This window comes from Microtus pennsylvanicus, chromosome 13, assembly GCF_037038515.1.
Source record: "Microtus pennsylvanicus isolate mMicPen1 chromosome 13, mMicPen1.hap1, whole genome shotgun sequence".
NCBI lineage: Eukaryota > Metazoa > Chordata > Mammalia > Rodentia > Cricetidae > Microtus > Microtus pennsylvanicus.
In genome coordinates this window covers 22,594,456-22,622,084 of record NC_134591.1, presented here as the reverse complement: position 1 = coordinate 22,622,084, position 27,629 = coordinate 22,594,456, and the positions used below count along the sequence as shown (strand labels likewise).

Sequence of the window (27,629 nt, the reverse complement as noted above, 5' to 3'; positions counted from 1 at the left end):
AATATTTCCACGTAAGTTTTTGTGGACATCAGTTTTATAAAATGAACTCTGTATTTAACTTTTGGAAGAATACATAAGATGGTTGTCTAAAGTGGATTCACCGTGTTTAATAAGTCCAGGTACCTCATGTGAACAGATCATACAGTATTCATCCTTTTATTATTGCTTTACACCTTTGTCATAATGTCTTTAAGTCTTCCATATGCTGTCATGCATTTTGTGGGTTTTTTTTGATTACACTTCTCTGATGGCCAATGTTCTTCACGTACTCTTTGACTATTTGTATATTGCCTGCTTCCAGAAAACCGTTCACTTAAATCTCTTTGTTGCCTTGAAGGATGGTCTGAATGTGGCCCCTGGAGTTCATGTGTTAATATTTGCTGTGTGTAGTGGTACACACACACACACACACACACACACACACACACACACACACTCCCAGCTAGCAGAGAGGCTGATGTTGTAGTAGTAATGGTAGGCTGCGTCCCTGGCACCCGGCCGCCCGCATGGCTTATGCCCGGAAATTATTACACGGAAACTCTATTCTTTTAAAAACTGCCTGGCCCATTAGTTCCAGCCTCTTATTGGCTAGCTCTTACATATTGATCTAACCCATTTCTAATAATCTATGTAGCCCACGAGGTGGCTTACCAGGGAAGATCTTAACCTGTGTCTGTGTTGGGTGGGAGAATTTTGGCAACTCACTGACTCAGCTTCTTTCTCCCAGCATTCTGTTCTGTTTACTCCACCCACCTAAGGGTTGGCCTATCAAATGGGCCTAGGCAGTTTCTTTATTAATTAATCAATGAAAGCAACAGATTAGAAAGAAATCACTCCTACATCAGGCTGAGGTAGGAAAACCATTTGAGCCTAGGAGTTTGAGACCAGCCAGGGTAATGTAGGTCAAGGGATGCTAATAAACTGCGTGGCCATTAAGAGGTTTGTAAGCAATGAGGACAGACTCTTCATGAATAGGATTAGTACTTTTTCTTCTGGCCTTCTATCCCTTCTCCCATGTGAAGACTCATCAAGAAAGACCGTTATTACGAGCTACATTTCAAGGCCTTGGCCTTGAGTTTCCAGCCTCCAGAACTGTAAGAAATAAATACATGTTCTTCATAAATCAGTGTTCGGTGTTTAGTTTGTTGTGACGGCAAGTCAGATGAACTGAGGCACTCTCCATGATGTAGTAATTACTCTGGACCCAAATCTGCCTTTTCGATGGTCCATGGTCTGTAGCACATCTCTGGGTATCATCTTCCACTCTTCTCCATGTAGAATCAGCAAGGTAAATGATAACCTATGTTACCACAGTGGACTATTCAACCTGATACGTTTTTCAGCCTAATGAAGAAAATCAACTATAATTACCAATAATACAAATAATGTAGAAGCTATTGATATTGTAATTAGTCAGATTCTTAAAAACTGGTAACAGATATAGAATCTCTCCAACTTTGCCATCCGGTTGTTTTTCTTTATGTAAATCCACCCTATAAGTTGTCTGCATATTTTTCAATAGTGTAAATTTGATTGTATTACATTCTAGCTCAAAAAGCTTCCTTATGTCCCTAATTATCACCCAAAATAAATAGCATCCTCAAAATATTTTTATTTTTACCTAAGAAATTAGTCAGAGATGCATGTTGTATGGAAGCCTAGAACACACATATAGAGAGAAACTGTATAAATAGACACAAAGTCAAACGAAAGCCAACACATTTCTTCCCTCACCATGTTATTTCCTTTTTGCTATTTTCTTCCTATTTGGGCAGTGCTGGTGCTGGGATCCAGGACCTTGTTACTGTTTGGGATGTGTACGCCTATGATAAAATGCACTAAATAAGTTTTAAAACTAAAACCTGCACAATGTTACTCTGTAGCACTCTCAAATACAGAAAGTCGGGGTTCCTATTGATATGATGAAATGCCATGGCCAAAGCAGCTTTGTTTTACTCACAGTTCTATATAATAGTTCATCATAAAAGCAGTGAGGGCAGGAACTCAGACAGGGCAGGTGTTGCGGGAGATCCTTCCGCTCCTCCAACCAATAGCCGCTGAGAGACCACGCCCCACGTGGAGGCAGGAGCTCACACAGATGCCATGGATGGGTGCTTCTTACTGGCTTGCTCTTCGTGCCTTGTTCAGCTTGCTTTCTTATAGAACCCAGGACCGCCAGCCCAGGGATGGAATCACCCACATGGGCTGGGCCCTTCCTCATTGATCACTAATTAAGAAACTGCCTTGCAGTCAGATTTTTTCAACCTGTCTTTATTTTTTCCCTTTTTATTCATCCTTCTTTCATATATTACATCCCAAGTGCAGTTTCCCCTCCCTCCTCTCCTTCCAATTCCTCCTCTCCACTTCCCCTTCCTCCCAGATCTTCTCTCCCTCCTTTCCCTTCAGAAAAGGACAGGCGTGCCAGGGATATCAGCCAAATATGGCATATCAAGTTATAATAAGACTTGGCACAGCCCCACATCTTATGGCTGGATAAGTCAGCCGAGTAGGAGGAAAAGGGCCCCAAAAGAAGACAAAAGTTTCAGATATAGCCCCTGCTCCACTCCCACAAAAGCAACAAGGTATACAACCATGACATATATGCAGAGGACCTAGATCAAACCTACACAGGCTTCCTTGTCAGTTCAGTCTTTGAGAGCCTCTTTAAGCCCTGGTTAGCTGATTCTGTGCACCATTTTTTTTTGTGTGTGTCTTTGACACCTCTGGCCTCTACATCCTTCCTAGGTCCATAGGATTCCCCACTCCGCCTAATGTTTGCTTGCAGCCATATCTTACGGAGGTGTTTTCTCAATTGAGGATCCTTCCTCTCTGATGGCTCAAGTTGGCACAAGACTTAAGTAGTACAGAAAGTTTCTGCAACGTCCTACAAATCTTTCTGCAGCACAACCCAAAGCCTGTTTGTTTAAATCATTTATGAAACTGAAATTATTTTTTAAAATTTAAAAGGCAACAAAATCTAAATTTCTACCTTTGAAAATTCTTACTTCTAAAGTTTTGGGAAGGGTCCCAGAAATTTGTGTTTTCATCAACTTTACAAGTTAATTCTGTGATGCAGGTTTAGATAAAACTGCTGTTTCCATGAACTTCCAGTCCTCTCTCCATTACAAATATTTCTTGCTTCCTGAACCCTTTCTGTACACCTTCATTTTCCTCTCTCCAGAATCAGCATCTCACTTACTGTCATCTTTTCAGGTCCCTCTACTTATTCCCCAAGCAAAAGAATGTCTCATTTCCCTGTATTTACTATAAATACTTGTTTGGGTCTTTTGACGACACATCTCTTGTCATATAAACAACCATATAGCATTAGATTTCCCTTAGTGAGGGATGAAATGATCCAGTTAAGTCAGGATTTTTTGGGTTTGATTTGTTTGCGAGAGACTCACTATAGAGCTCACACTAGCCTTGGGTTTGCTATCCTCTTTCCACCACCTCCCAGATTTGTGGGATCCCATGTATGCACCACCAGGCCTGGCTCTAAAATCAGAATTCATTAAAATGAAACCTTTCCCTGTGAGGTTAGGTTAGTTAAGAGAGAGTTTAAGTGACAGCAGATTGTTAAATATTAATATGAGATTATGAACAAAAATAAGTGGGTAGTAACCTTTTCTACGTGCATATTTATGCAACTTAGCCTTTGATTAATCTCGATATTCTTTCAATCACACGTTCCCCAAAGCAGGAGTAATGGTCACATCTAAATGCTAATTTCCAAAAAAGTTTAGGGCTTAACTTTTCTTTATCCTATTTTCTATTAGATTCTCTAAAGAGTTCCTAATGTCTGTGGCTAGAGATTTCCAGGTCATGTCTTCGAATTTGGAGCAAATCAAATACGCCAAACATTCTGTTCCCATCTTATTTGGCTGCGCATGTTCAGAGCACTATTACGGCATTATGTTTTCCATTTTGCATGGGTATAAATTAAAGCACAGAGAGGATTTGATTAGCTCAGGATCCCAGAGTGACTGGCAATGATGGGAATAAGGGCTGGCTCCCCAGATTCCTGGCCCAGTTCACTCTGTACCAAACCACAGGTATGTTGCTTTTTTGCTGCTGAGGCCACACAGTGTTCCTTGGAAAGGATGCCCATTAGCTCCAGGAGGATGAAGGCACATGGGGAGGCTTCAGAGGACCAGAGAGGCAGGGTAAAGGCCAATGACTTCCTGGAAGGCTAAGTGAACATTCTGAATGCAGTTGAGAAAGCATGTGGCTAGCGAACACTTAACCGGGTTTGAGGATATTTATTTTAAATGTCGAGCCTCTTGGCATTTATGGCAATATCTAGTTCTTCATGTTCATTTCTTACTCTTTGTATAATCTTGAGAGAGAGAGAGAGAGAGAGAGAGAGAGAGAGAGAGAGAGAGAGAGAGAGAGAGAGAGAGAGAGAGAGAGAGAGAGAGAGAGAGAGAGAGAGAGAGAGAGAGAGGCAGATAGGCAGGCAGACAGGCAGACAGGCAGGCAGAAAGGCAGACAGAGAGAATTAGAAGCCTCCACACAGTGTTTAAAGAGACAGTGAAGAGTGGTGACGAAGGAACTAGAACTGGAGATTTTCAGTTTCTGGAAACCTGACCTCCAGATACGGCTTAGAAGGATGCACCCAAGAAGGATACATTCCAATGAAATGCCAATCCAATGGAGGTCTGTAGTTGGAGAAGCTGTCCTCTGAACACATGTGACTAGAATGGCTCACCCCAGGGTTATATGACACCAACAGCCCTGATTACCAGAATTCAGAGACTCTTATTTTCATTAAACCATTTATCTCCATCTAAACTCTTAACTCGTTAACTTCTTCCTTGTTTGTTGTCTCCGCTAAATGTTAAGCTAGGAGAAGGCATGCCTTAACCATGGTTTTATCACCAGCACATAGAGCAGTGTCCCGGGTCTAGCAAGCAAGAACCGTGTATGCACAAATAAAACACAACCATTGATGACATCATGGTGAGGGGATCCTCTTCAGCACATGCATTGCCCTAAGAAGTTGCGTAATCATGAGCCTTGGAATGACTTCAGCAAGTGCATTAGATAATGCCTCCAAAATGTTCACTAACTTCACAGAACACATTAGCCAGGCCTCACAGTTCATTCAGGGAGGATGAACTCAGAGTTTGCATAACCAGTGGGGCGAGTGTCCTACCGAGCAATCTTTTATACATATGCAGTGGAGGGGGGAGGTCAGGTGTCCTGGGTGTCAGGGAGCAGCTATAGCTGGCTGCAGGAGAGCCCAGCCAGTGATGCCTGCTGGAGCTGTGATGAAAAAAAGCAGAGGAACTTACAGTCTTCGGGTCTTGTGGTCACAAGGGCATGTGTTGCATTTGCAAGGTCATCATGGGATAATTCAGGGTGTAGCTTGCACACATTCTGCTGCTGAAAGGGAGATTCTTTTTCCTACCACATCCGACACATGGTTTGCCAGAGGAAGGGCAGGAGATCAAGAGCGCTGATGAGCTGGCCCAGTGCTTTCAGCCACATCTCTAGTAAACCAATGACTCCCTCCTGACTCCCCCGAAAGCCAACAGATTCTACTCATTACCAAGTGTGAACAGCAATCGCACAAGCCTCCAGATTGCTTTTGCCTGGGTATGCCAAAAAGCACTTTTCAAAATAAAATAAAATAAAACTGTCAATGTTTGATGGGAGGGAAACATTTTATCCTATGTCTTAGATGCAGATGAGTGCAGCGTTTGTCTCTTATAAATCTAGGAATTAAAAAGCGAAAAGGACATCATTATATAGAAATACACACAGGAAACCACACAGTGTACTTAATACGTGGAGCGCAGATAAAGAGCCAAGCAACTGCTATTAGCTGGCTGGGGGTATATGTTCATGCCCATAACTAAGTGATCTGAGCTTCCCCAAAGCCCGTAGTGACATGAGTCAGACATCATGAGACCATATGTCTAACTTGTTTGTCGCCCCACAGTAGACAAAGCATTTATATAGGAATTGGCAGCTTTGGTACAACCTTAGCTTATCTGTTTGTGCTCTGTGGTCTTTGGAAAAGCTACTTATGTTCTCTGAGATCTAATTCCTTCATTCAAATGTATAAATTATTTTACGGAGTTGTTGAGAATAAAAGGTGAGGTCATTTGAGCCAAGTACTTTGTAGGTATTTGTTTTGCATTAGCTCCTATTTTTTTTTTGGTCACCCCATGATCCAGTAGCTCAGTCTGAATTAAATGGGATTGTCCCCAGGACTGTGTCTAAACCTAGCCCTTAGCCGTGTTATACCCACCACCCTGCAGCATCCTGACTTAGCAATATCTAACTTGTTGATGATGAGCTTGTGAAGATTATTGCCTGTGAGATCTTTTCCCCCCTCTATGCAAACGCAATACTCTTTCAGCCTTTGATTCATTAAAGATTTTATTTTTATTTATGTATCTCTGCATGTGCATGCACACGTGAGTGCAGGAGCATGCAGGGAACAGAAGAGGGCGCTGGGTCCCAGGAGCTGGAAACCGGGGTCCTGGGAAAAGCAGCAAGTGCTCTTCTAACTGTTGAGTCATCTTCTCCATTTCTCCCTATCCTGCAGCTTTTTAGACCACTTAAACTGAATAGTACTCACCAGCAAAATAATGAGTGCCTTTGCTTCTGCAAGCAAATCATAATTACATGGAGCATCTCAGGCACTACTTAAGCCTAAGGGTGAGACCTTTAGAATCTAACCTACCAAGTACACTTTCAAAGTAAGGAGTTTAAAAATGTACTTGGTAGGTTAGATTCTAATTTAGTGGCCCCGAGACAACACAGGAGATTCAAAACAAATACTTTAGGGGTCTCTCTTTGATGCAATTATATTGTAATCTGAAGAAACAGAACTTTAACAGTTGCTTTTTGCCTGAACGCTAGACATGCTGTGCCTTAAATTATAAGTTAATGCATTAGAACAACAAGCAATTTAAAGTAAAAAATAGCTGAAAAAAAACCCCACTAATCTACGAGACAATGTCTAATCAGAGTCAAAGCTACCATGATCACATGTTCTTAGAATCTGCAGTGAGGGGATTTTAATTCCTGCAGACATATGTTTGCTATGGAAAATTATTTTATTCCTAAGAACTAACCTTTGTGTTCACTGTGTATTTCACTGAGCCCCTTTTATGTTTTTGTGTCTCTTGCCATACACAAAATTTGTGGGGATAGAGAAAATATGCAAGCCATGGGCTATCTGCCTTCAAACGCTTACTTTTTTGTCATTAACATAAAATAACCACAAATCTTTACGTGTGAGCTTACACGACAAATTATTGACTCGGAGTTTTAAGTACTGAAGGGCTCAGGGGATGGAGAATGAATCTAGAGAAAAAGGCTCAGAAAGATTGAGAATCTGGCGAAAATCCCTGAAAGGCAAGTGGATTCCCAAGCTGGAGGGTGGACTTGGGAATGAGATTTGTTTCAACACATACATGCTCAAATGTCCTTAAAGAAAAGTATTTGAATTTTAGAGCCTTTCTTATCCATACAGTACATACAGTGATGTCTAATTCTATAATTTGTTACAAAGACTCAACAATGTAAAGAAAATGATAAGAATTTGCTACACAGTAGGTACTTAGTAAATGTCACTAATATAACTCTTAATGTAGCTATGTCCCCCCACTTTTTTTTAAGTGACTTCACTTAACCTTGGAAGTAAGTTTTGGCAAGTTAGTACAGATATCACGTGAGAGAGGAAGCTCTGAATGGAGTCAGAGTCAGAAAACTGCAGAAGGGAAGGGATTATCTGCTCGTTAAAATGATTTTAAAAACAATTCATTAGTAAGAAGAGTCACAGTTGAGCACAAGGTCTGTCTTTGTGCAAATGGAAGAACGCTAGAGATAGAACAGGCAAAGTAGAAAAAGACACACATGGAAAAAGAGTCAGTGAGGCTTGGAGTGTTAGGACACAAACGAGATAAGCCGAGCTGTGTGTTGAGTAGTCAGTGAGCAAGGCACACGTTGACAACATTAGCTAAAGTATACACCTGGGGGGAACAAACAGGGATTTAGGTTGCAGAGAGAATGGCTCAGCACCAGTGAAGACCAAATGAAAAAGAGACAACTAAGAGACTCCCCATCAGACTGTTCAAACATGTGAGCAGAGAAAGCGAGCCCAAGTTGGGGAAAGGTTGTGGTGAAGGAAAGGAGGGAGCTAGCATAGGAAGCGGAAAAGAACCAACAGAGGCAAGAGCAGTATCAAACACATCAGCACCAAAGAGAACGGGACAGGGCACAGTATGACGGCACTTAGCTACAAGGTGACTCAGAGCTAACTACATCAAGGCAGCTTATTCCTTTAGACGAGGAGGCTGGGAGTGATGCTCAGGGGCTCCACTGACCTCCACTGCTGGACCCAAAGGATAAAGTTACAGGAGGAAAATATTAAGTTATTTTGAAATGAAAAATCACAGATCTAACGTTTTCAAAATCTGGCAGATGTTTATCTTTGGATTTCAAATGAACAATTAAAAGTCTTGAGAATTCCCCCAAATCATAGATTATTTTGTATTTTGGGGCCGCTTTACTCAGGTCTTAAAAACAATGGGTGACTATAATCCTAAATGGAGACTCGTAAAGTTTCTTAGTTTGTTTACTGTGGCTGGATTGGAATACTTGAGACGGGGTAATTCATAAAATGTTTTTTATCTTGACTTATTGTTGTAAAGGGCAGGAAGATGGTGACCCCTGGACACCTCCAGAGAGGGCCTCGTTCTGTAAGACAGTACAGTGAGCATAGTATGTGGAAAGCAAGCGGGCACAGGCAATAAAAACAAACAGCTAATTGCGCAGTTTCACTTTGATATGTAAAACACAATTTATGTCAGTTTAGCTAGGGAAGACTGTTTCTCTGGTCCTGTCCATCTACAGGGCTCTGGTACAGGGTCCAGCCAGCTGCATGGTTAGGATTCACCACACTCATCAGGACTTAGGTTAACCATAATGCTGAGGAATTTTCCTCATTATCTTTGTCTCCGAATGTTGCCACCACACCGTACTGAGTGGATTCTATGGAAGACTTTTGAACTTACTCTGGCCAGTGCAGAGTGGTCTTGGACTCTTGAGACAAACCGTCAGCTTTCTCCATGGTGGACATTTTGTAGTGGACAGTGGTGGCCGTGAAGCCATCCGTCTCTTTGGATTTTTTGCTTGTCCCTCCACTAATAAGGGCAAACACTCCCAGTAATATTGAAAGTCTCGCTTGTTCTATGTGGCAGAGGCTACTCCTTCACAGAGCATGCTCCACGGATGCATGCGGTCATCACAGGGCTGTCTTATTTTCTGCTACGTTTAATCGTGGCCTCTTAGATGAACCCTCCTACGAGGCAGTCAGCTCCTGCCACTTTTACATTCCCCCTTTGGCTGGCTCAAAAGCAGTTAAAACGGTCTATGTCCCCACCCCCAACAGCAGTTAGTGGGACCCCTGAGAGTAAGGAATGGGTGACTGGAGCTTAGACAGGTTACCCGATAGGCAGACACAGGGAGGTGAGGGATCATTACTAGATTATAAAGATGGAGAACTCCAAAGATGGATGGCTTCTCTCTCACCATCCTGACCTAAGTGGGGGAGGGGGACCGGGCAGCTTCAAACCCTAAGAGCCCACCTGACAAGTTCAAGTCCAGACCAGGATTGCTGACACTAGAACTATAGACTATCAGACTATCTTTGTGTAACACTAATGGGGGTGGAAGACCCTTCAAAGGCCCTGATGAGGAGAGACCCTGGCTTCCGCTATCAGGCCATCTGCTTTAAAGTGGGTCTTCCTCTTTATGTGCTTTGCTGTGTTTTCTCACTCTTCACAATATCCTTTCTTTCCCAGAAAAAACTACAATCACATCCACCACCACCAAAAAAAAAAATTAAAAATACACACCCAGAAAACAAATTAATTAGAATAAAAATTTCAATATTTAATATCCAAGTTATAATTGCTAGAATGAAAAGTTTAAATGTAGATGATATTAATTTACTTGATATTTTCCACTTTTTTAACACAGGTTTTTCATTTTCTGTTGGCACTGGCCACATTACTAAGCGTGAGTCTGAAGGCGCAAGAGCTCAATGCTATTGTACATGCAGCTGCACATACATTCATCTTTTTTAAGGATGGAAATATTTTATCTGCTATGAATCTGGATTTGACACTGAATTGCTTTTTCTAAAGCTAAAATTTTCTCAACAATTTGTACTTGAAAAAACTTGTAGTCCCTTATGAATGCAGAAGGCCTCCTACAAGGTCGTCGGCATTACAAAACTCAAGGGTTGAAATTGCCAACTTAAAGACTTCTTTTCCCCCAAAACATGTTCTTCTTTGAATACAATTCATAATGAAAAGAACATATTATGCAAATAGCCTTCTATTAATTTGCAAGGATGACTCATTGGTAGCGGCTGACATGGCCAGGAACATAAACTTATAACGTGCTCACAAACACAGACAAAACTAACCAGACGACTGTCATCCCTGCAAATGTCACCTGTAGCTCTTTCAAATCCCTGTGTCACCATCCTTCTTTGGGTTCCTTCTAACTGCATCTCTCTGTTTACAGTCTTCATTATCACAGGAGAATTATAACACTTTCCCTCGTTTACTGATTTCTCAGAATTTAGGGAAGATATCTAAATTTCACGGGAAATGGTACGAGGGAATTCCTACATGAAAATTTCAAACATGTTGTCCCCTAGACCCCCCCCCATAACATTAGGAAACTTAAAGCAACAAATAACAGAAACATGACAGGATTAATTATATCCACAAAAGGGCGTCTGAGCAATCAGGGGTGTAGGTTTGGGGGATGCATGGAGCTGGGTGATGCAGGCACAGGCAGGTATGCTGCCCTGGGCTCCATCCCCAGCACACCGAGGAAAAGCTTGCTTAGCATTCTTCATGTTCCCACTCCATTTATCTCCCCTGGAACATAGGTTTTCTCTGGTCACAAGGCGGGTGAGGATTGTTTGGGGTACCATATTCTCTCATGCTAACATTCAGATCACAGAAATGATCATTTTCTACCACTCTGAGATTTACTGAGTAAAATAATCCTCACCAAAGTAATCTTTACAAGGAGTCTTCAGTGACTTTCCCTCATGCTAGAAACAAGTAGGATATTCAACTCTAAGGCAGTCACGGCAGAGGGAAAGAGAGCGAGCGGTCATAGCCAGGATACACAGGACAACCAATTTAATCTGAAACACAATAATGGGGGCCAGGCATTGTCACACTGCTCAGTTTTATGACCCCTAACCTTTTCTTTTTTTATGTTTTCATTGTTTTGGAAAACTAAAAACTGCTTTTATTTATTTGCACAACAGCTATTAGTATTTATTAGAAATTTAAATTCTGATGTTTTTAAAAGTTATCAATTTGTTTAAAATAATACACTATTTGCTGTTATTATTCTATAATGGGAAGAATTAATAATGATGATCTATAGTCTTAAGATCTTGACATAGATAGGATCTCCTGGATTGTCTCACTATATGGTGTAGAGGAATCACAGGGTGGTTACAATCAGCAGGCAGCAGGCAGAGAAAGGAAGATGTTTGTGAGCTATGAGCAGTGCAGCCTCAGGGGGGAAAGGGCTCAGAGCCAAGGCGTGGCCTCTCAAAGGTGTAAAAGGATGAACAGATTCTCCCAAGGGCCCCAGAAGGGAATACAAGTACCTTGATTTTAGCTTTTGAAACGTTTATTTTTGATATATCTTCCTTCAGACACCCAGAATTATAATAAATTGGTTTTGTTGTAATTTTTATAGCAGCAAAGGAAACGAACAAATGCACATAAAAATCTAGACAACCCAAACGTTCAGTGAGAGGAATGAATGGCACTGATTTACGCTCCTGGGGCAGCTGATGGACTAACAGGTAGGCAGATTCTCCCGTCCGCCTCACATCAGACTGTTGTGATGGTGTATGTCACACTGGCTTTCAAAATGCACAGAGGGGAATGGGAAAGGTAAACAACCTCTTATTACTGAAATAAAACTAGTTTTTACCTCATGGCCCTTTTAGGAGGACCTTGGGACCTGTTGGGGGTCCTCAGAAAATTCTTTGGGGATCCCTGATGAAGGGTGAAATAGTGTTTCCTATTCCCTCTTAAAGGATTCTTTCCCTATATTCGTGTAGCAAATTTGTTTGGCACGGTGGTGATCAGATCAATGTGGTGCAATTCTGACATTCCTTGATCCTCCCTTGCCCTGAAGAAGCTTTACTTTAGCTGAAGAAAAGTAGCAAGCACATGGACTGAAAACCACAACTTAGATGATTACAGACACACAAGAGGAAAAGTAAAGGTAGAGAGAGAGGGAGGAGGATTTTGGATGATGGGTAAAGAATTTTGACTCTTCAGAAGTAAAACGGGAGATGAGGTGGGATTGGAAAGGAGGGACCCCGGACGGGGTTAAGACTTCAAGCGAAGACAAGAGTCACTATGGTCTAAGCCCAGAAAGCAGATTGGCAAGTTAGAGGAACAGAGACAAAGGCCTCAAGACTTGAGTAGAATCCAACAGAGTGAACAAACACAAGGAAGCGAGTTGAGTCAGGGAGATCAGGGTGGTGCAGGATACAAAGGATCTGGGGTCTTGTACCAATGGCCACACAAACTCAGTGGAGGAGACCAGGGCATCCATCAAATCTGCCACCTTCTTAAAGGCTGCTCTTCAGCCCAACCAATTCTTGATCTTTGTCATGACTGCCCAGAAAGGAGGGGGACTTCAATAGACACATCTTACCTTAGGTAGATCAAGAACAGACAGGTAGATCTGGAACCAATCAGGAGATGTAACTTACACATCGCTTGATGCAGAAAAAACTCCAAACATTGCAAGTGTAGGTGTGCCGCCAGAAACACACTGTGTGAATGCAATTGTTTGGCAATCGCAGGACTGCCCCTTCTCCAAAGCAGTAAGTGTGTGAATGGGTTTGTATGGGTAATGACTCCGAAATTAGCAGCTAGTTTTTCTCATGTTTTCACGATGCAGGGAAAACACATCAGAACTTGGCTTGTTTCTGGAAAATTCTTGGGATGCTCCTCGGTTGCTCAGTATGAACATTTGGTCATCATTATCCCTTGTGTAATCAGTTTCTGCAAACTACAGAATGATGTTACAGTTATGTTTAGGGAATAGGCTCCACACCTTCATCAAGTCATTTAGAGATGAGCCTCTTTTGATAACAAGTATTTAAACATATGTGAATAAGGGGTAGATGCCTAACCTGTAATTTATACTAGTGAGAAAAGTAACTGTCTCTCATTGGAAAATTAGAGATGAACCATGTGCCCAAACACTACAGTATTTTGTATAACGTGAGAAGCATTTACCACACAAATTGTCCCATACAAAAAATGACCCATAGAATCCACAAATTCTGAAGTGAATAGAACTCTGCTTTGCACGGGCCTAGAAGGAGTCAGGAATTGAATCCAACCAGTACACAGAACCACAGAACTGCAGGTGCTGGAGGCCCTGTTATTTAAAAAAAAAAAAAAAAAAGCTGGGTCTACCACGTGAATAAGCCGAGTTACATTCTCAGGCCAGCTGTTGCTATTTGGGATCTAGTCAGGCATGGATCCTGAAAAAAAAAGTCAATCTTAACTATTGTGAAAATGTACATTAAACTTATGACTGTACAGGAAAAAAGCCTCCTTAATTCCAAGGCTACATATTTTCGAAGGAATTTAATTCTGACCTCTGAATGAAATTATGCAGTCTCTCCCTCCGCTTGGGGAAGAGAGAAAGGACGGAGAGGAACGGTTTTCTCTTTTCAGGAAGAAACAGTAATCAAGCCTGTTGTTCAGCCAACCAAATCTTCGCGGATTCTCTGATTTCTTAGAGCTCAGAGAGCGTGCTAGAAACCTGTGCTTTCCTCCCGAGACTGATAAGCAAAAAGTTTGCCCTAGCCATGATAAATCTGCACGAAGCGGAGATGGTTTTGGCACCTTGTGTGCGTTAGAAAGATGAGCATGATTAAGGCCTCCCCACCACCACCCGGGTCTCGCAGCCGGACTTTGTGTTTTGCTTCCATTTAAGAGCTACCCTTTCAGCTGCTGGCGGGTGCGCACCGAGCCTATTGCCTGTGGCCGTGTCTCCAGGCAGGGCAACTCGGGTCGGCAGAGTGTCCCCCACACGTGTGACTGGCGTCCAGCCGCGGGCGCCCGCTAGAGTGGCAGTCTCCTTCCTCTCTCTCCCCCGCCCCGCCGCAGCTCCAGGCCCAGACCTAGGAAAGGGGAAGGAAGCCCTGGCCGCAAGCCGCCGTCTGCGCCGGCACCAAACACGCCGCTCCCAGAAACTTTTCGCCCCCAGCTGTGCGCAACTTTCTGCCGGGTGTCCCCGCGGGTCGCAGTCCCGAGTCTCGGTCCCCGGCACCGCACGGGGCTAACGGAGCTGGGCCGAACGGACCGAAAACCCGAACAGCCGGGAACCGGGGCGCTGCGCCCGCAGTCGGACTAAAGTTCGCGCCCTCCGCTCGGCAGCTCGCAGCCTTCCCTCTCCCCTCCCGGCTACTCGCATTTTTCCCCCTTGTTGACAGCTGGGCGCTGGCGGCCACCTCCACTTCCACGCCCGCACCCCCCGGGGGGCGCCAAAGTTGTTTTTCCATCCACGGAAGGGGGTGGAGGGGTAACAAGGTGGGGGTGGGGGAGGAATAGACATCTTCCACGAAGCCATTAGAAAGCTCGAGGACAACAAGCAAACAGGCGGCAAACACTGTAGTCTGGACAGTTGTGCAGAGAGCAGAAACTTGTGCTGGCGCGGTCGCCGGTCCCCCCCCCCCCCAGCCACCCGCGCCGCCGCGCGCACCCCCACCCCGCCTCGCCAGCAGCCCCCCTCCCGGACAGTCCGTTCCCTTTTTTTCTTTTCTCCTTCGGCCCGGGGAGGAGCAGGGCAACTCCGAGCGCCGGCCCGGCTCGGGGGAGCGAGCGCGACCCTGGGCGCGGGTGTAAATCAGTCACCTGAGCGGCCGCCGAGGGGCCGCGGCGAGGGCGCGCGCGGGCGGGCGGGCGGGCGGGTGGGGAGTGGCGCGGGCGGCGAGCGCGGCCCGGAGCGGCCGGGCAGGGGAGGGAGCAGGCCGAGCGGCGGGCGAGCAGAGGCGACCGAGGGGCTGGTCCAGGCGCGGCCGCTAAGAGGAGACCAAGAGGCGGGGGCTGCACTTGACAACCAGCATGCCGAGATGGTAAGAAGTTTCCACCTCCTCTCCGCCCGCTTGCGTCTGCACTTGGTAGGGACTGACCCGGGCGGGACGCCCCGGGGCCGCGGCGGGCCGCGTTCTCCTCTAGCGCCGCGGCGCGAGGAGGCGGGCAGCCGGCGACGCTCCCCAAATCCACCCCCTCACCCCAACTTGGCCCCAAGTTCTCGAGGCGGCTACGGGCGGGCGGGAGCGGGCGAGGGCTCCCGCGTCTTAGGTGTGCGGCCGGCAGTCGTGGGCTCTGGGGACCGGGAGCCCTCGGGGAGGGCGCGGGACGCGGGGACGCGGGATGCACGGAAGGACCCGGAGCCGCGACAACTTTCCCAACTTGGCCGGCGTGGGCAGAGCCTGAGCGGAGGCTGGGCGTGGGTCCCCGGGGTGCGGCCCGCGTGGGGACCGCAGCGATGCCGGCCCGCGCGGCTGCGGAGGACGCGGACGCCGCTAGTCCAGTCCCGCTAGACAGACACGTGTGTGCTTTCCCAAAGTGCGGTTCTGAAGCAGCCGACCCACTGCACTTCCACACCGACCGGACCGTGGGATTTGACGCGTGAAAGGCGGCAGATTTTTTAAAAAAAAAATGTGGGACGGGGGTCAAGACAAAACTAGACATAATCTTCCGTGGGATGAGGCGAAGATTTCAGAAAACTTGTAGGTGCAGATGGTGGAGGAAAAGGGATGGCGCAGCGCAGTGGGACTCCTGCACAGCCCCTCGAAGGGACCACTTCTCCGCAGCGAGGAAGCAGGCAATTAGTTCACCCGGCGATGAGCTGCGATGTCCGCTTTCGGGGAAGTCATTTGTTAGAAATGGGGCTTGACCACTCCTTTCCTTGGAGTTCCCTACCACCCAGTGTCGCTGTTGTTACCCCCACTTGGAGGCTCTGATTTGCAGTGGGCCCTATGTAGATTGGATGTATAAGAAACGGGGTGCTAGCAGGTTGACTTTTTCCCCCCTTTCCCTTTCCCCTTGATGTGACATCTCTTGTTTCAGAGATCAAAGTCACAACTGAAATGAAGGAGAAGGTATTGTCAAATGTAGACACACGCACATACAAAATGCACCCATGACTGCGGTTACAGTAATGCTGGCAGAAATTAAAGAGGTTTTGAAAGTAGCGTGCGATTTATGATGCTTCCCATTTACCCTAGAGTCAAGCTGTTGTAAAACTGATGTACAAAAGACATCATAAAATAATCCTGTGTACCCAGGATTAAAGTGGCAGAAAGTGGCCTGTTTTATTATTTTTTATGTGCTTCATGGACAGTTGTAGTTGTTGGAGCCTGTGTTTAAGTGAGGCATCAAAACAAAATGAGAAATATATCTGTTTAGAACTGGAGATTTTCTTGTAGCGGCATTTTACACAAGGACCATTATAAAAGCCAGTTGCACACCCTTTTCTTCCTCTGGCCAATATTACAGATCTATTCCCCTCTCAGAGTCACTTTGAGCGGTGGCTGAGTGCATTTGTCTTCCACTGTTCAGTATCCTGCACTTTTCGATGTTTTTGTGTACAGACGCATGCTCTAAGTGGAATTTATTTCTGGCCCTAAGTGTTTCTGTTCTGAAGGTGTCCCCTAGTACTGAGCCTTGTGCAGTTTGATAAAACTTCCTTTCACCCCTTGGAATCAAGTATGTGAGAATCCCCTGTGAACCCTTAAAGTCTTCTGTGCCTTCTATCGTATGATGTGTAGCCGTTTCATTTAAACTTGTTCAGTCTTAATGAAGTTCTGTGTTGTAGGTACTCTTTCTGTTCCCGGAGAGCTGTGTATTTTAAACCCAGACTGCTGGCTGATCACTTTGCCAAAGCACAGGACTAGCTTCACCTGAGGGAAGGACTAGTCAACCTGAGTCTGAACTTTGTATAGGGGATCTTTGCAGGCATGTCTGAAATGCCCCCACCCCCAATCCAGTGAGAATATTGTTGGGTTGTGTTAGCATGTAACACTTTGGGTAAAAAAAAAAATCAACCTCATGGGATTTTTAAAATAAATATCGAGAAAATATTAATAGCACTAGTGCATTGGTAATACCTGATTTTTTTTTCTTCTACCTGAGATGTAAGTTCTTTGTCAGGCGGGGAAATGTGATTACAAAAAGAAGCAGACAAAAGCAGAGCTGACTGTTGCTGTATTAAAATGTAAGTGTTACAGTTTGAATTTCCAAGTGAGAGTTTTGAGTTCAGTGCTTTACATAACATTTTGTCCTAATCTTGCTTGCTGTCAGGGATGTTTCATGGTTGTGCAATTGCCGCAGTCAAGAATGCCAATTTGCATTCCAGGAGTGTCATTTGATTACTTTTATCTGCGAAGCTCCAAGACCGGCCCAGACCTCTCGTTTCATCTTGCCATGTCACGAGTCAATGCTGTGTCGTCTTTTCAAAAATCTGCCTGATTTAGACAAGAAAGAAAAGTACTTTCATGTTGCAGCCGCAGTCCCCTGCTAACTTGTCAGCAGCAGGATATGATTCACTTGGGCCCAGAAGAATGGAACGGAGAGGCGGGTTAGGCGGTTCAATAAAGCCCACGGACAGGTAGCGTGTGGCGTCCCTAGAGAGCGGCGGTTAATGAAGAACAGGTCTGCTTAGTTCCCCACAAGCTGCCCTGGTGCTGTCCCCACAGTTTTCTCATTTGATCTTTCCCAGCAAATTGATCTTTTCTTGTATTTTTTTGCCTTCCAAGTTAGTCCTTGAGGGACTGAAATTAGCAGAGCAACTTAAGTTGGATAATACAGCTGTTCAGAAAAGAAGAAATTGGACACTGGCACAAAAAAAAGGGGGGGTGGGGGTGAGAGAGGAGAGGGAGCTGTTCTTTTTGTTGTTCCTGGGAATATTTCCTGTATTAAGGGAGTCCAAAGTAGAAGATGACTTGAAGCTAGCGGTTCCCCTTACTTTAAATTTTGGAGTTAAGCTTCAGTGCTATTTTAAATATTCTGCAAACATTTGAAAGATGGCTTTAGCAAGCATGTAGAGTTTGATTTAGCAATGTTCATATTCACTTGTTTGGAGAGATCTGCCAGTGGAGTAGTGGCTTTTATGACTATTGTAAGATGAACGAAACATCAATGGCATACTTCAACTATATTATTTATAGTCTTCTAAATAACTACAACCTCCAAATATTCAATACTGAATTGCTGAAAAGATTAAACAATAAAAAAGTCATTACCAGCATTGTATATAAATATTATGGTGCATGAAGATTTTTTTCTACAAATTACCATCAGTATCTTTGTTTTACATAAATTCAGCAGATGAACTGTTAATAAAGTGGGCTATTCTGTGCTCCAAGATTTTTCAAAATTTAAAGGTAGGCTTTTAAAATTGAGACCAGATTGCAAGTTGAATTTGTTTGAAATGTTCACATGTTGGTTTTTGAGATTGAAATTTATTTTATACAAGGTGAGTAAATCCAAATTTGAGAATGCAAGCATAGTTCAGACAGGCCAGTTTCACTCTAGAGTGTTTGTACATAAAGCTTAGGTTGGGAGCAATTAATAGTCTTAACTTAATGAATGTATAAAGGAGTGGTGCTTTCTGAATTCCTGTGCAGATGGTCTCAGTTAACATCTGCATCCTGACAAGAAACAGAGTTGAAAACAGCAGTTTCCCTGCAACATCTCTTGTTGGTCAGGAGTTACATAGTATAGTTGGTTAGTAAGCTCTCCACAGAGCTAGAGGGAGCCTCATGATTTTATTAGATATACTTAACGTTTACAGAAAGTACTCTGGAAGTCAGAATGTTTCACAATACTGGCTTAGAGTTTAGGCTTGGAGGTGAGATACACACATACACAAACACTTGTGCATGCACACATGCACACACACATGCACATGCATGCACACATGCACACATACATACGCACACAGTAGCGACAACAGCAGAATTCCCTTTGCAAGCAGTTAAGGAGTCAGCTAAGCTTTCTAGGACTGTACTTTTTAAGTGATATGAATTAGGAAAAATTCAACCAAAGATATTTTAAGTATAGTGTGTCACTTTGTCAACTGAAGGAGTTATTCACGTGTTGGCAGGCCCACCTTCAAACTCCTATTAAAAGCATCTTCCTATCCAGCCACCGAGGCGTGTACTACCTTACTCTAGCTCACAAAAGAAAGGTACTTCTCTCCATAGATGATGTTTTGAAGTAGCTCTGTGTACAACTACATATTTTGGAGAGAAACTTCCTTCAAAAGAAGGGCTTCATGTTGTAAACATAAACAAAAAATCACTTGCAAATATGATATATTATTAATCAGGAAATAAGCTGCATTTAAATGGCAGGACTTGAATGCTTTCACAATTTGGCATTTGATTTCATATTTGTTTATCAGTCATACCAGTAAAATTTGTGATATGCTTATATTAAATAATCAGTGATCGTGATTGCTTTTCATTATTTATATACTAGTTTTTAGGGACATTACATTGGACATTTATTTACCGTTTAAGTAAATCTTACATCCAGGGAGATAAACTGCCCAGATTAGTCTTCCTGCACAGTAGCTCTCATTGTGTTGCTGGCCAATAAAAGTCTTTATTTGTTGCTTATTAGAACCCTCAGTACACTCAAAAGTTCAGCTATAATTTAATTTGGCCGTTCAAAGAGCCTCTCTTGTTTTAAAACACGTTCTCAGTTTCCTTTACCAGTTGTTGTGAGCCTATATTCTATCTCATGAATATTCATAAGAGCGGTAGTACAGACGTCATTTTAAAAGTTTTTGCCATAACAGAAGTGTATCATTTTCTCTTAAAAAACTTATGTATATAACAGTGTGAATTTCGTCCTCCTTATTGCAATTTTCCTCGACATTCTGGAACACTTTTGCTTCTTTTCATAGTAATTTAGATTGTTTTGCTCTACTAATTTCAGATGTGTTCCTCAAGGAATACAGCCTGGAAGGTGTGGTGAGACAGGCGAAAACTAACTTTGGCAATGAAGAATTCTAGGAAAAGCCCTTCCGCAGTTGTAGCCCCTTGAAATTAGGAGAGGTTTGTTTTGTACTTTACAAATTGCCAGCATGATAAATTCATCTTCTTTATAGCAACCGCTAGGCAGTTTTACAGAGTCCAAGGTGCTTGCGAATTTCAGTTGAATTGTAACCGATTAGGCAGGCTAAGGACCAGAACTCCGGTATCAGGGATCCTTCTGCAGGGAAGGCAGGATGTGGAACTGCCAACTGAGTCACTGCCTGTGTATCTCACAGTGGGAGTCACAGCAAGCCTGCCTTCTAGGTGCAGTGTTTAAGACTTGACATTATGTACGGTATTGTCTTGGAACTGGGGGTTCAAGTTCACTGTCCCTGCTCTTTTTGTATTTAGTGCAAAGATGTAACAACCCACACAAAACATTTTTCTCTCATTATGACCTTACATTTGCCCAAGTGCCCCATACTGAAATTCCTTTTTAGTATTTTTTTTTCCCTCTTAGCCCAAAGCCAGACGTGTACCCAGACACAAAGCCTCTGTGTATAGCAAGCTGTTTTAAATATTGTGACTGGACGCTGTGCTGTCCTTTCTCTGCTTGAGCCAAGGATCTCTGCTCAGTGTCTGTGGATTACCAAGCTCCTTCTTTATTGTATGTCTTGTCAGCTATTCCTATTCATTTAACCTTTCATTAGAGTCTGTGCAGCTTCACTGTCTGGAAAGGCAAGGAAAACCCAAAAGGCCCCACTGTCACAGTTATTAGATTTCTCGGTTACATCCCAGCAACCACAAAGAAGTAAGAGTGGAGACTATTGTCGTGCATGCTGCTGTCCTGGGGCGCAGCTCTTCTGTGCATGTCAAGGACATGTGCCACATGTTGATATGCATCCCAGGGATAAATGCGCAACATGGGGGGATAGGCTGGCAGAGGCAGTAATGAGCTTTGTAGGAGTTACTGCGAAGACTCACAGTTAGTGAAGGAATTTTGCTTAACTGGCCAAGGAGATAGACAGAGTTGAGAGTTGCCAAGATCTGCCTGTGCGGAGCTTGCCGGTCACATTGTTGTCATCTGAACTTCACTTGAGGGGAAAATTGAATACCTTTGACAGGAAGGAAAGTCTTATTTTCTCCTTTAATCTCAGAGGACAAAAGTGTTTATTTCTGATGACTGTTATGGTTGGTATGTTATAACTCCTTCTTGTATTAACCGAATAAGATATGTGGATGATTATGTTGGTTATTGCTCTTAATTTTACACACTGCAAAATGATTAAAAGATTTTGCAGAACTGTGTGTGCTTATTTTAAGTCTATAAAATAATGTAGCCCGTGAATCTTCCTGTGCTCTGCTGTGCTGTGGCTCTCTGTGCCATAGCTGTCACCTGGTTTTTGTAGATGTGTGTCCATTGTTGCTGTGATCTCAAGAGGAAAAGGAATGGGTGTAGATCATTTTCAGATAATAACAAAGACAAACACTTGTGGGTTTAGAATTGAAAAAAGATTCCATTTGAAATTTCATAATGAAGTTGCTCTTTAAAAACTTTCAAAACAGCTGTTATTGTAGTTCAGTTGGTGGAGTGCCTATGGCTCACTCCCCAGCACCTACAAAAGGCCAGGCTGGATAGCTTGCCCTTGTGTTCTTCAGGCTGGGAAAGCAGAGAGAGGCAGCTAGGTCGTGAGGTTCACTGGTCAGCCCGCCTAGCCGCATTGGTGAGTTCCAGGTCAGTGAGAAGGCAGGGGATGGGAATGGACGTATTGGTTCTGGTGGCTTCATCTCTACCTATTCGGTATCTGGGGCTGTCTTGGAAAGCAGGATTTGAAAGCGAGCTCACAATGTAATGGATTTCGTTGTGGCATTTTTCCATGCATGCACTTCTTTATGCAAGGCAGCTATTTCATTGCCTGCTCATACTATTGGCCGAAGAACCCCTTAGGTGGTGTCTAGGAGTTTTTGTTTTTTGTTTTCCAATGGCTTGCTTTATAGGATAGGATGATATAAATCATAATGGTTTACTTTAGTATTTTAAATACTTTATTGAGAGATAATTCCCATACTGTGCAATCGCCATTTAAAACATACAGTAATAATACCCCATTATAGGGATACAGTTTCTTTTTCCTACATCAGTTTATGGACATCTTGATATTATGAGTCATGCTGCTGAGAACATTTGTCATAAGCCCCCCGCCCACTTATTTTTGTCAGACATGTTTTTATTTCTCTTGGAGGTATTACCTATGAAAAGAATTGCTGGATCACGTGTCTCCTTTGCCTGTTTTCCATTTGGGTTGTCTTTAAAAAAAAATTCTTGTGGTCTTAAAAAAACTCTCTCTTACACATTGTGGTAGGAGCTGAGAGGTCTGTGTACCACAGTGCATGTCACCTCTCTCTGCCACCCTGTGGATTGCAGGGACTGAAGGCAGGCTGTCAGGCTGGGCAAGCACCTTTACCTGCTGAGCCACTCTCTGGCCCTATGCGCTTTTCAGTAGTGGAGATTCCGCTGCTCTCGATGTAGTCAGGTGGCAGTCCTTTATCTGATGAAAGATTGCCTGATACTTTTCCTCTGTTCAGCGAGCTGCCTTTTGACTTTTTTGATGGCTTTTGAAACAAGTGTTAAAAATTTTTGAAAGAGGTTTAAAATTCTTTTCCAGACAAGATTTTATTGCATGCACAATGATAACCACTCAGTCCAGGAGCAACATTGACCCTCAGAAGAGGTCCTACCACTGTCTGTCAGTGTAAAATGAGAAATCTTAAATATTGATAAAGTCCAACTTACAGAATGTTTTCTTCCTTCTCACTTTTGGTATCAAAAATAAAACAGAACTAACCAAACAAGAAACAAACCCAAAACCGTTGTCTCTCCCAAGATCATGATATATATATATATTATATACATACATATATATAATATATACATATATATATATTATATATATAGTGTTAGTACTACTTCATGGTCTTGCCAATGTGTCCATGTGTTTTAATTTCTCCGTCTTGTCACCAGCAGCTGTTGCTCTTTCTGGTAGTGGCAGAAACGTGACTGGCAGCTATGACGTGACGCATCCCTGTGCGGGGCTGGAGTCAGGACCTTTTTAACCCTCTTCGAGCTGACGGTTGACTCTAGGGCCTCACCCATGTTAGATGTTAGACAAGTACTCTGCTGCTGAGCTGTAGGCAAGCTCTATTTGTGTTTTGAGACGAGACCTTACGAAGTTGCCCGGACTGGCCTTGAACTTTGGATTTACTGTCCTTCTGCCTCAGTTTCTCTAGTAACTGTTATTACAGACGTGAGCCATCAGCCCTGGCTTTTGGCTCTCCTTCCCCTTCCATTCTCTGGTGGTGGTTTCATAGGCATACTAACCCCTTTTTGGCTTTAGTCCACTTTGTCCATTTTTCTGGTTTTAGAATTTTAGGAGTTCTTTATATATTTTGGATATTACTGTCACATGAGAAATTGACTCTCCAAATATTTTCCTCCTATTCTGTGGGTTATTGTTCATTCTGCTTATTACTCTTTTTTTTTTTTATTTTGCCTTTGCAGTGTAGGAGCTCTTAAGTTTGATGTAGCTCCATGTGTCTGTTCTTGCTTTCATTGCCTTTAGCGTTTACATTTAAATATCAGATTTACCTGATCCCTAAAAGAGTAAAGACTACCTTAAGAACGTACATTCTATTGTTTGGGTAAAAGAAAACTCTTGGTGGTACTCCAGGGGGGGACAAGAAGTATGTCATTCGGTAGCCAGAAGACTAGGTGCTGGTTCCTTGTGAAACAGCCTGGGTTTGCTTTGATGTTTCTTAATTATCATTGAGGTTTAAAAGTGTTCTGTATGATAACAGACACACTTCATGCCCTAGAGGGTGGAATTAAGTACCCAGAAATAATTGTTTTTGGTTTTATAAATACCTCAAAAGGAAAGGGGGAAAAACATTATTGAGAAAAATTTGTCTTCTAGACAGCCCACCATCAACAAAAAGAAAAAAAAATCACCAACAGAGATAAAACCAAAAATTGTTTTATGACATCCAAACCTAAAATAACTGGGTCGGTTAAGTTTTAAGTAAATACAGTGTTTAAATCTGTCATGACGCATTTGCCGAAAGCTTGCTCTCCAGTCTGCCTGCTGTATGCCTAAGACCTGCCACAGGTGGAGAAACCGAGAGCAAGTGAAGGGTAACTTAATTTACGGGCAGCGATGTTGGATCATTGCTGAGTTAAAGGGAATATTTAAAACAAAAGGTCTAATTTTCTTTTCACTCATGCTAATAAAATTTATATTTATTTCTATTTAAATATAATTGCTTTTTCAGTATTCTGCTGGGCCATTCTTATTTAATTGCTTTGTCTGTTTTTGGCTTTGTGCCAGTTATTTTAGACAAAACTTCATTATTGTTTGGCATCAACTCTTAATTAGGTGGCCAAGTGGTCACATTTATATTTGGAGAGAATGTGGTTTTTCCCCCCCCTCACAACTGTTTACATATGAAAACAGTAATTAGCCAATTTAAAGTGATACCTCATGACATAATTTGAGGATTAACTTTCTTCCCTGTGGATATTCTGTAGAGGATTTAAAATAATTTTTAATTTGGTAAAGCATAACATTTCATATTTATTAGATACGTGATTTGTTATTATATATTTTTCTCTTTTACTGGGGATTGAACTGAGGCCTATCATGTGGAAGACAAGCACTCTTCCACTGACCCACATCCAATTTTATAATTTGTTCATATTGAACATTGTTACTTTTCTGTTCTAGGTATGTCTTGGCATGTCCTTATATTTGTGTAATATATACATGGATTAGAAAGTCATGTGAAATTGTTGATTGATATCATATACAGGCATAAAGAATGCCCTCAGACTAAAATGGCACAGTTCTCTGTGCAAGGCTTCCCATAGAAGGTCAGAGAGGTTCCCTCTACCAGCCTGCCCAGTTTGCATCCAGAAGCACAGTGTGCTAGTTGAGAATGGTCTCTCATTCAAAATGTTGACTCATTCAAAATGGTGATTGGAATAAAACACATTTCTGTGAATTGTTACTGATTGATGAAACAGTTTTGCCCCAGAGCATATTAACTCTGAATACAGTTTACAGCAGAGACTCTGTTTCTTATCTCTAAAGTTCTGCCAGGTCTCAAGCCAAATTTAAATGTCATTAGTTTATTTACAATAGTAGCTAGTGCAAGAGTTAAATTCATTTCTCAGAGTTTGCTCCTCTTAAACTTTCTTTGTATCTTTAAAGGAATGAATTACGCATCCTTATTTCTTACCTACTTGGTGCCTAAGGTACAGCAAACCCATACCTAGAGTACACAGTCATTGTAGCCAGTAAGGGCCACTTGTTTTCTGGGGTGCTCCTAATGGCTTTGATGGGCCCTGGGGCCATGAATCTCCTGCTGCTTTGACCCAGCAGGGTGCTGCTGGGACCTGTGAGGGCATCAGAGAAGGACACAGAACAAATGTCTGCAGACTCAGGTCTTCTCATCTTTCTTAGGTCTTGCTAGCTAGTGTGCTAAGACTGAAACAAGATGGGAACTCTCAGATTTTTCATATTAAATGTCCTTTATTAAAAAATTGCCACACGGACTTAGATCTGTTCTTTGTTCTTTGCAGTAGTACTAGTGATCATAAACCAGTCATTGGCGCAGTGGGGGACAGTTGGCATGTCTGTGTAAGCGAGTGTAAAAGTGTGGCAGGCAGGAGTGTCCATGAGAAGCTGGGAGCAGGGTTGTGCCTGTAGTCTCAGTGACCTGAAGATAGAGGTGGGACTTGAGCCTGGGAGAGAGAGAGAGAGAGAGAGAGAGAGAGAGAGAGAGAGAGAGAGAGAGAGAGAGAGGCTCAGTTGGATAGACAAATGGATTTAGATATATTTATGCATGACATAGATCAATAATGAGAGGGTCACCAAATGTTTAAAGAGTATTATAAAATTGTATTTCTGAGCTATGGCAGTAATATAAATCTTTTTTTTTTTTTTAATGCTTGGTACCAAACCCAGAGCGGCGGCCAACAATAGAACAAGAGTTCCCTTACTCAGATGTGTGCTTAGTCCAGCATTATAAATCTTAAGAGCCAGCCTGTGGATGTCTGCTTACTATATGTAGAATAACTCACTGAAGGTTTTACATAAGGCTTTAGGCTACTGTTTCTCAACCTGTGGGCCATGACCGCTTAGAGGGTAGAATAGTCTTTTTCACAGGGGTTGCATATCAGATACCCTGTATGTCACATATTGCTTTGGTTCATAGTACAATTACAGTTACAAAGTAGCAACACAAACAATTTTATGGGTGGGGGTCAGTACAGGGTGAGGTTGCAGCATTAGGGGGTTAAGAACCACTGCCTATAGCTAAGCAGCTGTAGGCTGACTGATTAAAATAAAAAAAAGCCCTTAAACTTTTCTTTCTTTTTTTTTTTTATGTTTAAGTTCTATATCCTGCCCAGGTGTGTGAATTCTAGTTGCTTTGTCTTGCAAAGTTTAGCTCAAAATTTAGAGGTTGTCTTGTTTTGTTCTGAGACAGGGATTCATGCTGAAGACAAAGTTGTTGTATAACTGCGGCTGGCTTGGATCTCCTGACCCTTCTGTTTTTGCCTCCTGCGTGTTGGTATTACAAGGTGTGTATTACCGCTCCTACTACACTTCAGTTATTTCAGAAGGTAAAATTTAACCAGTTTGTATAATATATATGACATTTTGGTATTATAGGTTTTATGCATAAAAGTCGAAGCTATAACCCTAACATTAAGCAACACGAAATACATTGCAGGATAAATACCTTTAAAGAATAGCCATAGTGTGAAGTTGTCCTTTGGTTTTCGATGCTACACATGGAATATGATTTCATCAACATTCTTTTCAGAACAATCTTTCCTTTAGTGACTCATCTTGTTTTCCACTGACTGAGGGGTAGGAGTAACACACACACACACACACACACACACACACACACACACACACACACACACACACACACACACAGATGTGCATGTGAGGTATGGGAGTAAGAGGCACACATTCTTGTAGATGTGAGGGGTGGGAATAACACACATACACACACACACACACACACACATGTGCATGTGAGGTATGGGAGTAAGAGGCGCACATTCTTGTAGATGTGAGGGGTGGGAATAACACACACACACACACACACATACATACACACGCCCCTGTGCATGTGTGCCATGGGAACATGTATGACCGTTTATCCTATGATTTAAATAGGTGTCAAATTATAATCCAAATGTTGCTTATTACTTTGTAGTTTAGAATTTGATCAGAGAACATTAGGGATGGGCATGGAAGTCTTGAGGTCTTTCTCTCCTATAGGGAGAACTTCGACTGCACACTGGGGCTCCTCTCCTGGGTAAAGAATTCCAACAGCCCTTACCCCTCTTGCATTTTTTTCTGCTTCCTATTCTTGCACTAATTAACAGATCCTTTATCTTTAGATATATTAATATTCTCAAGCACGTATTTTTTTGAGGGGGCGTGTCTTGGTTTTCAAGACAGAGTTT

At 42.9% G+C, this 27,629-nt stretch overlaps 1 protein-coding gene across 2 annotated transcripts in view; it reads left to right on the top strand.

Moving 5' to 3' along the window:
* Window positions 1–15,085: 15,085 nt before the first annotated feature.
* Bnc2 (basonuclin zinc finger protein 2) overlaps window positions 15,086–27,629 on the top strand; it is a 402,071-nt gene continuing 389,527 nt past the window's right edge. For both annotated transcript variants that reach the window (XM_075946140.1, XM_075946141.1), the window contains exon 1: window positions 15,086–15,175. In XM_075946140.1, the coding sequence (XP_075802255.1) occupies window positions 15,173–15,175 (3 nt within the window). In that variant the 5' untranslated portion in view covers window positions 15,086–15,172. The remainder of the gene's footprint in view (window positions 15,176–27,629) is intronic.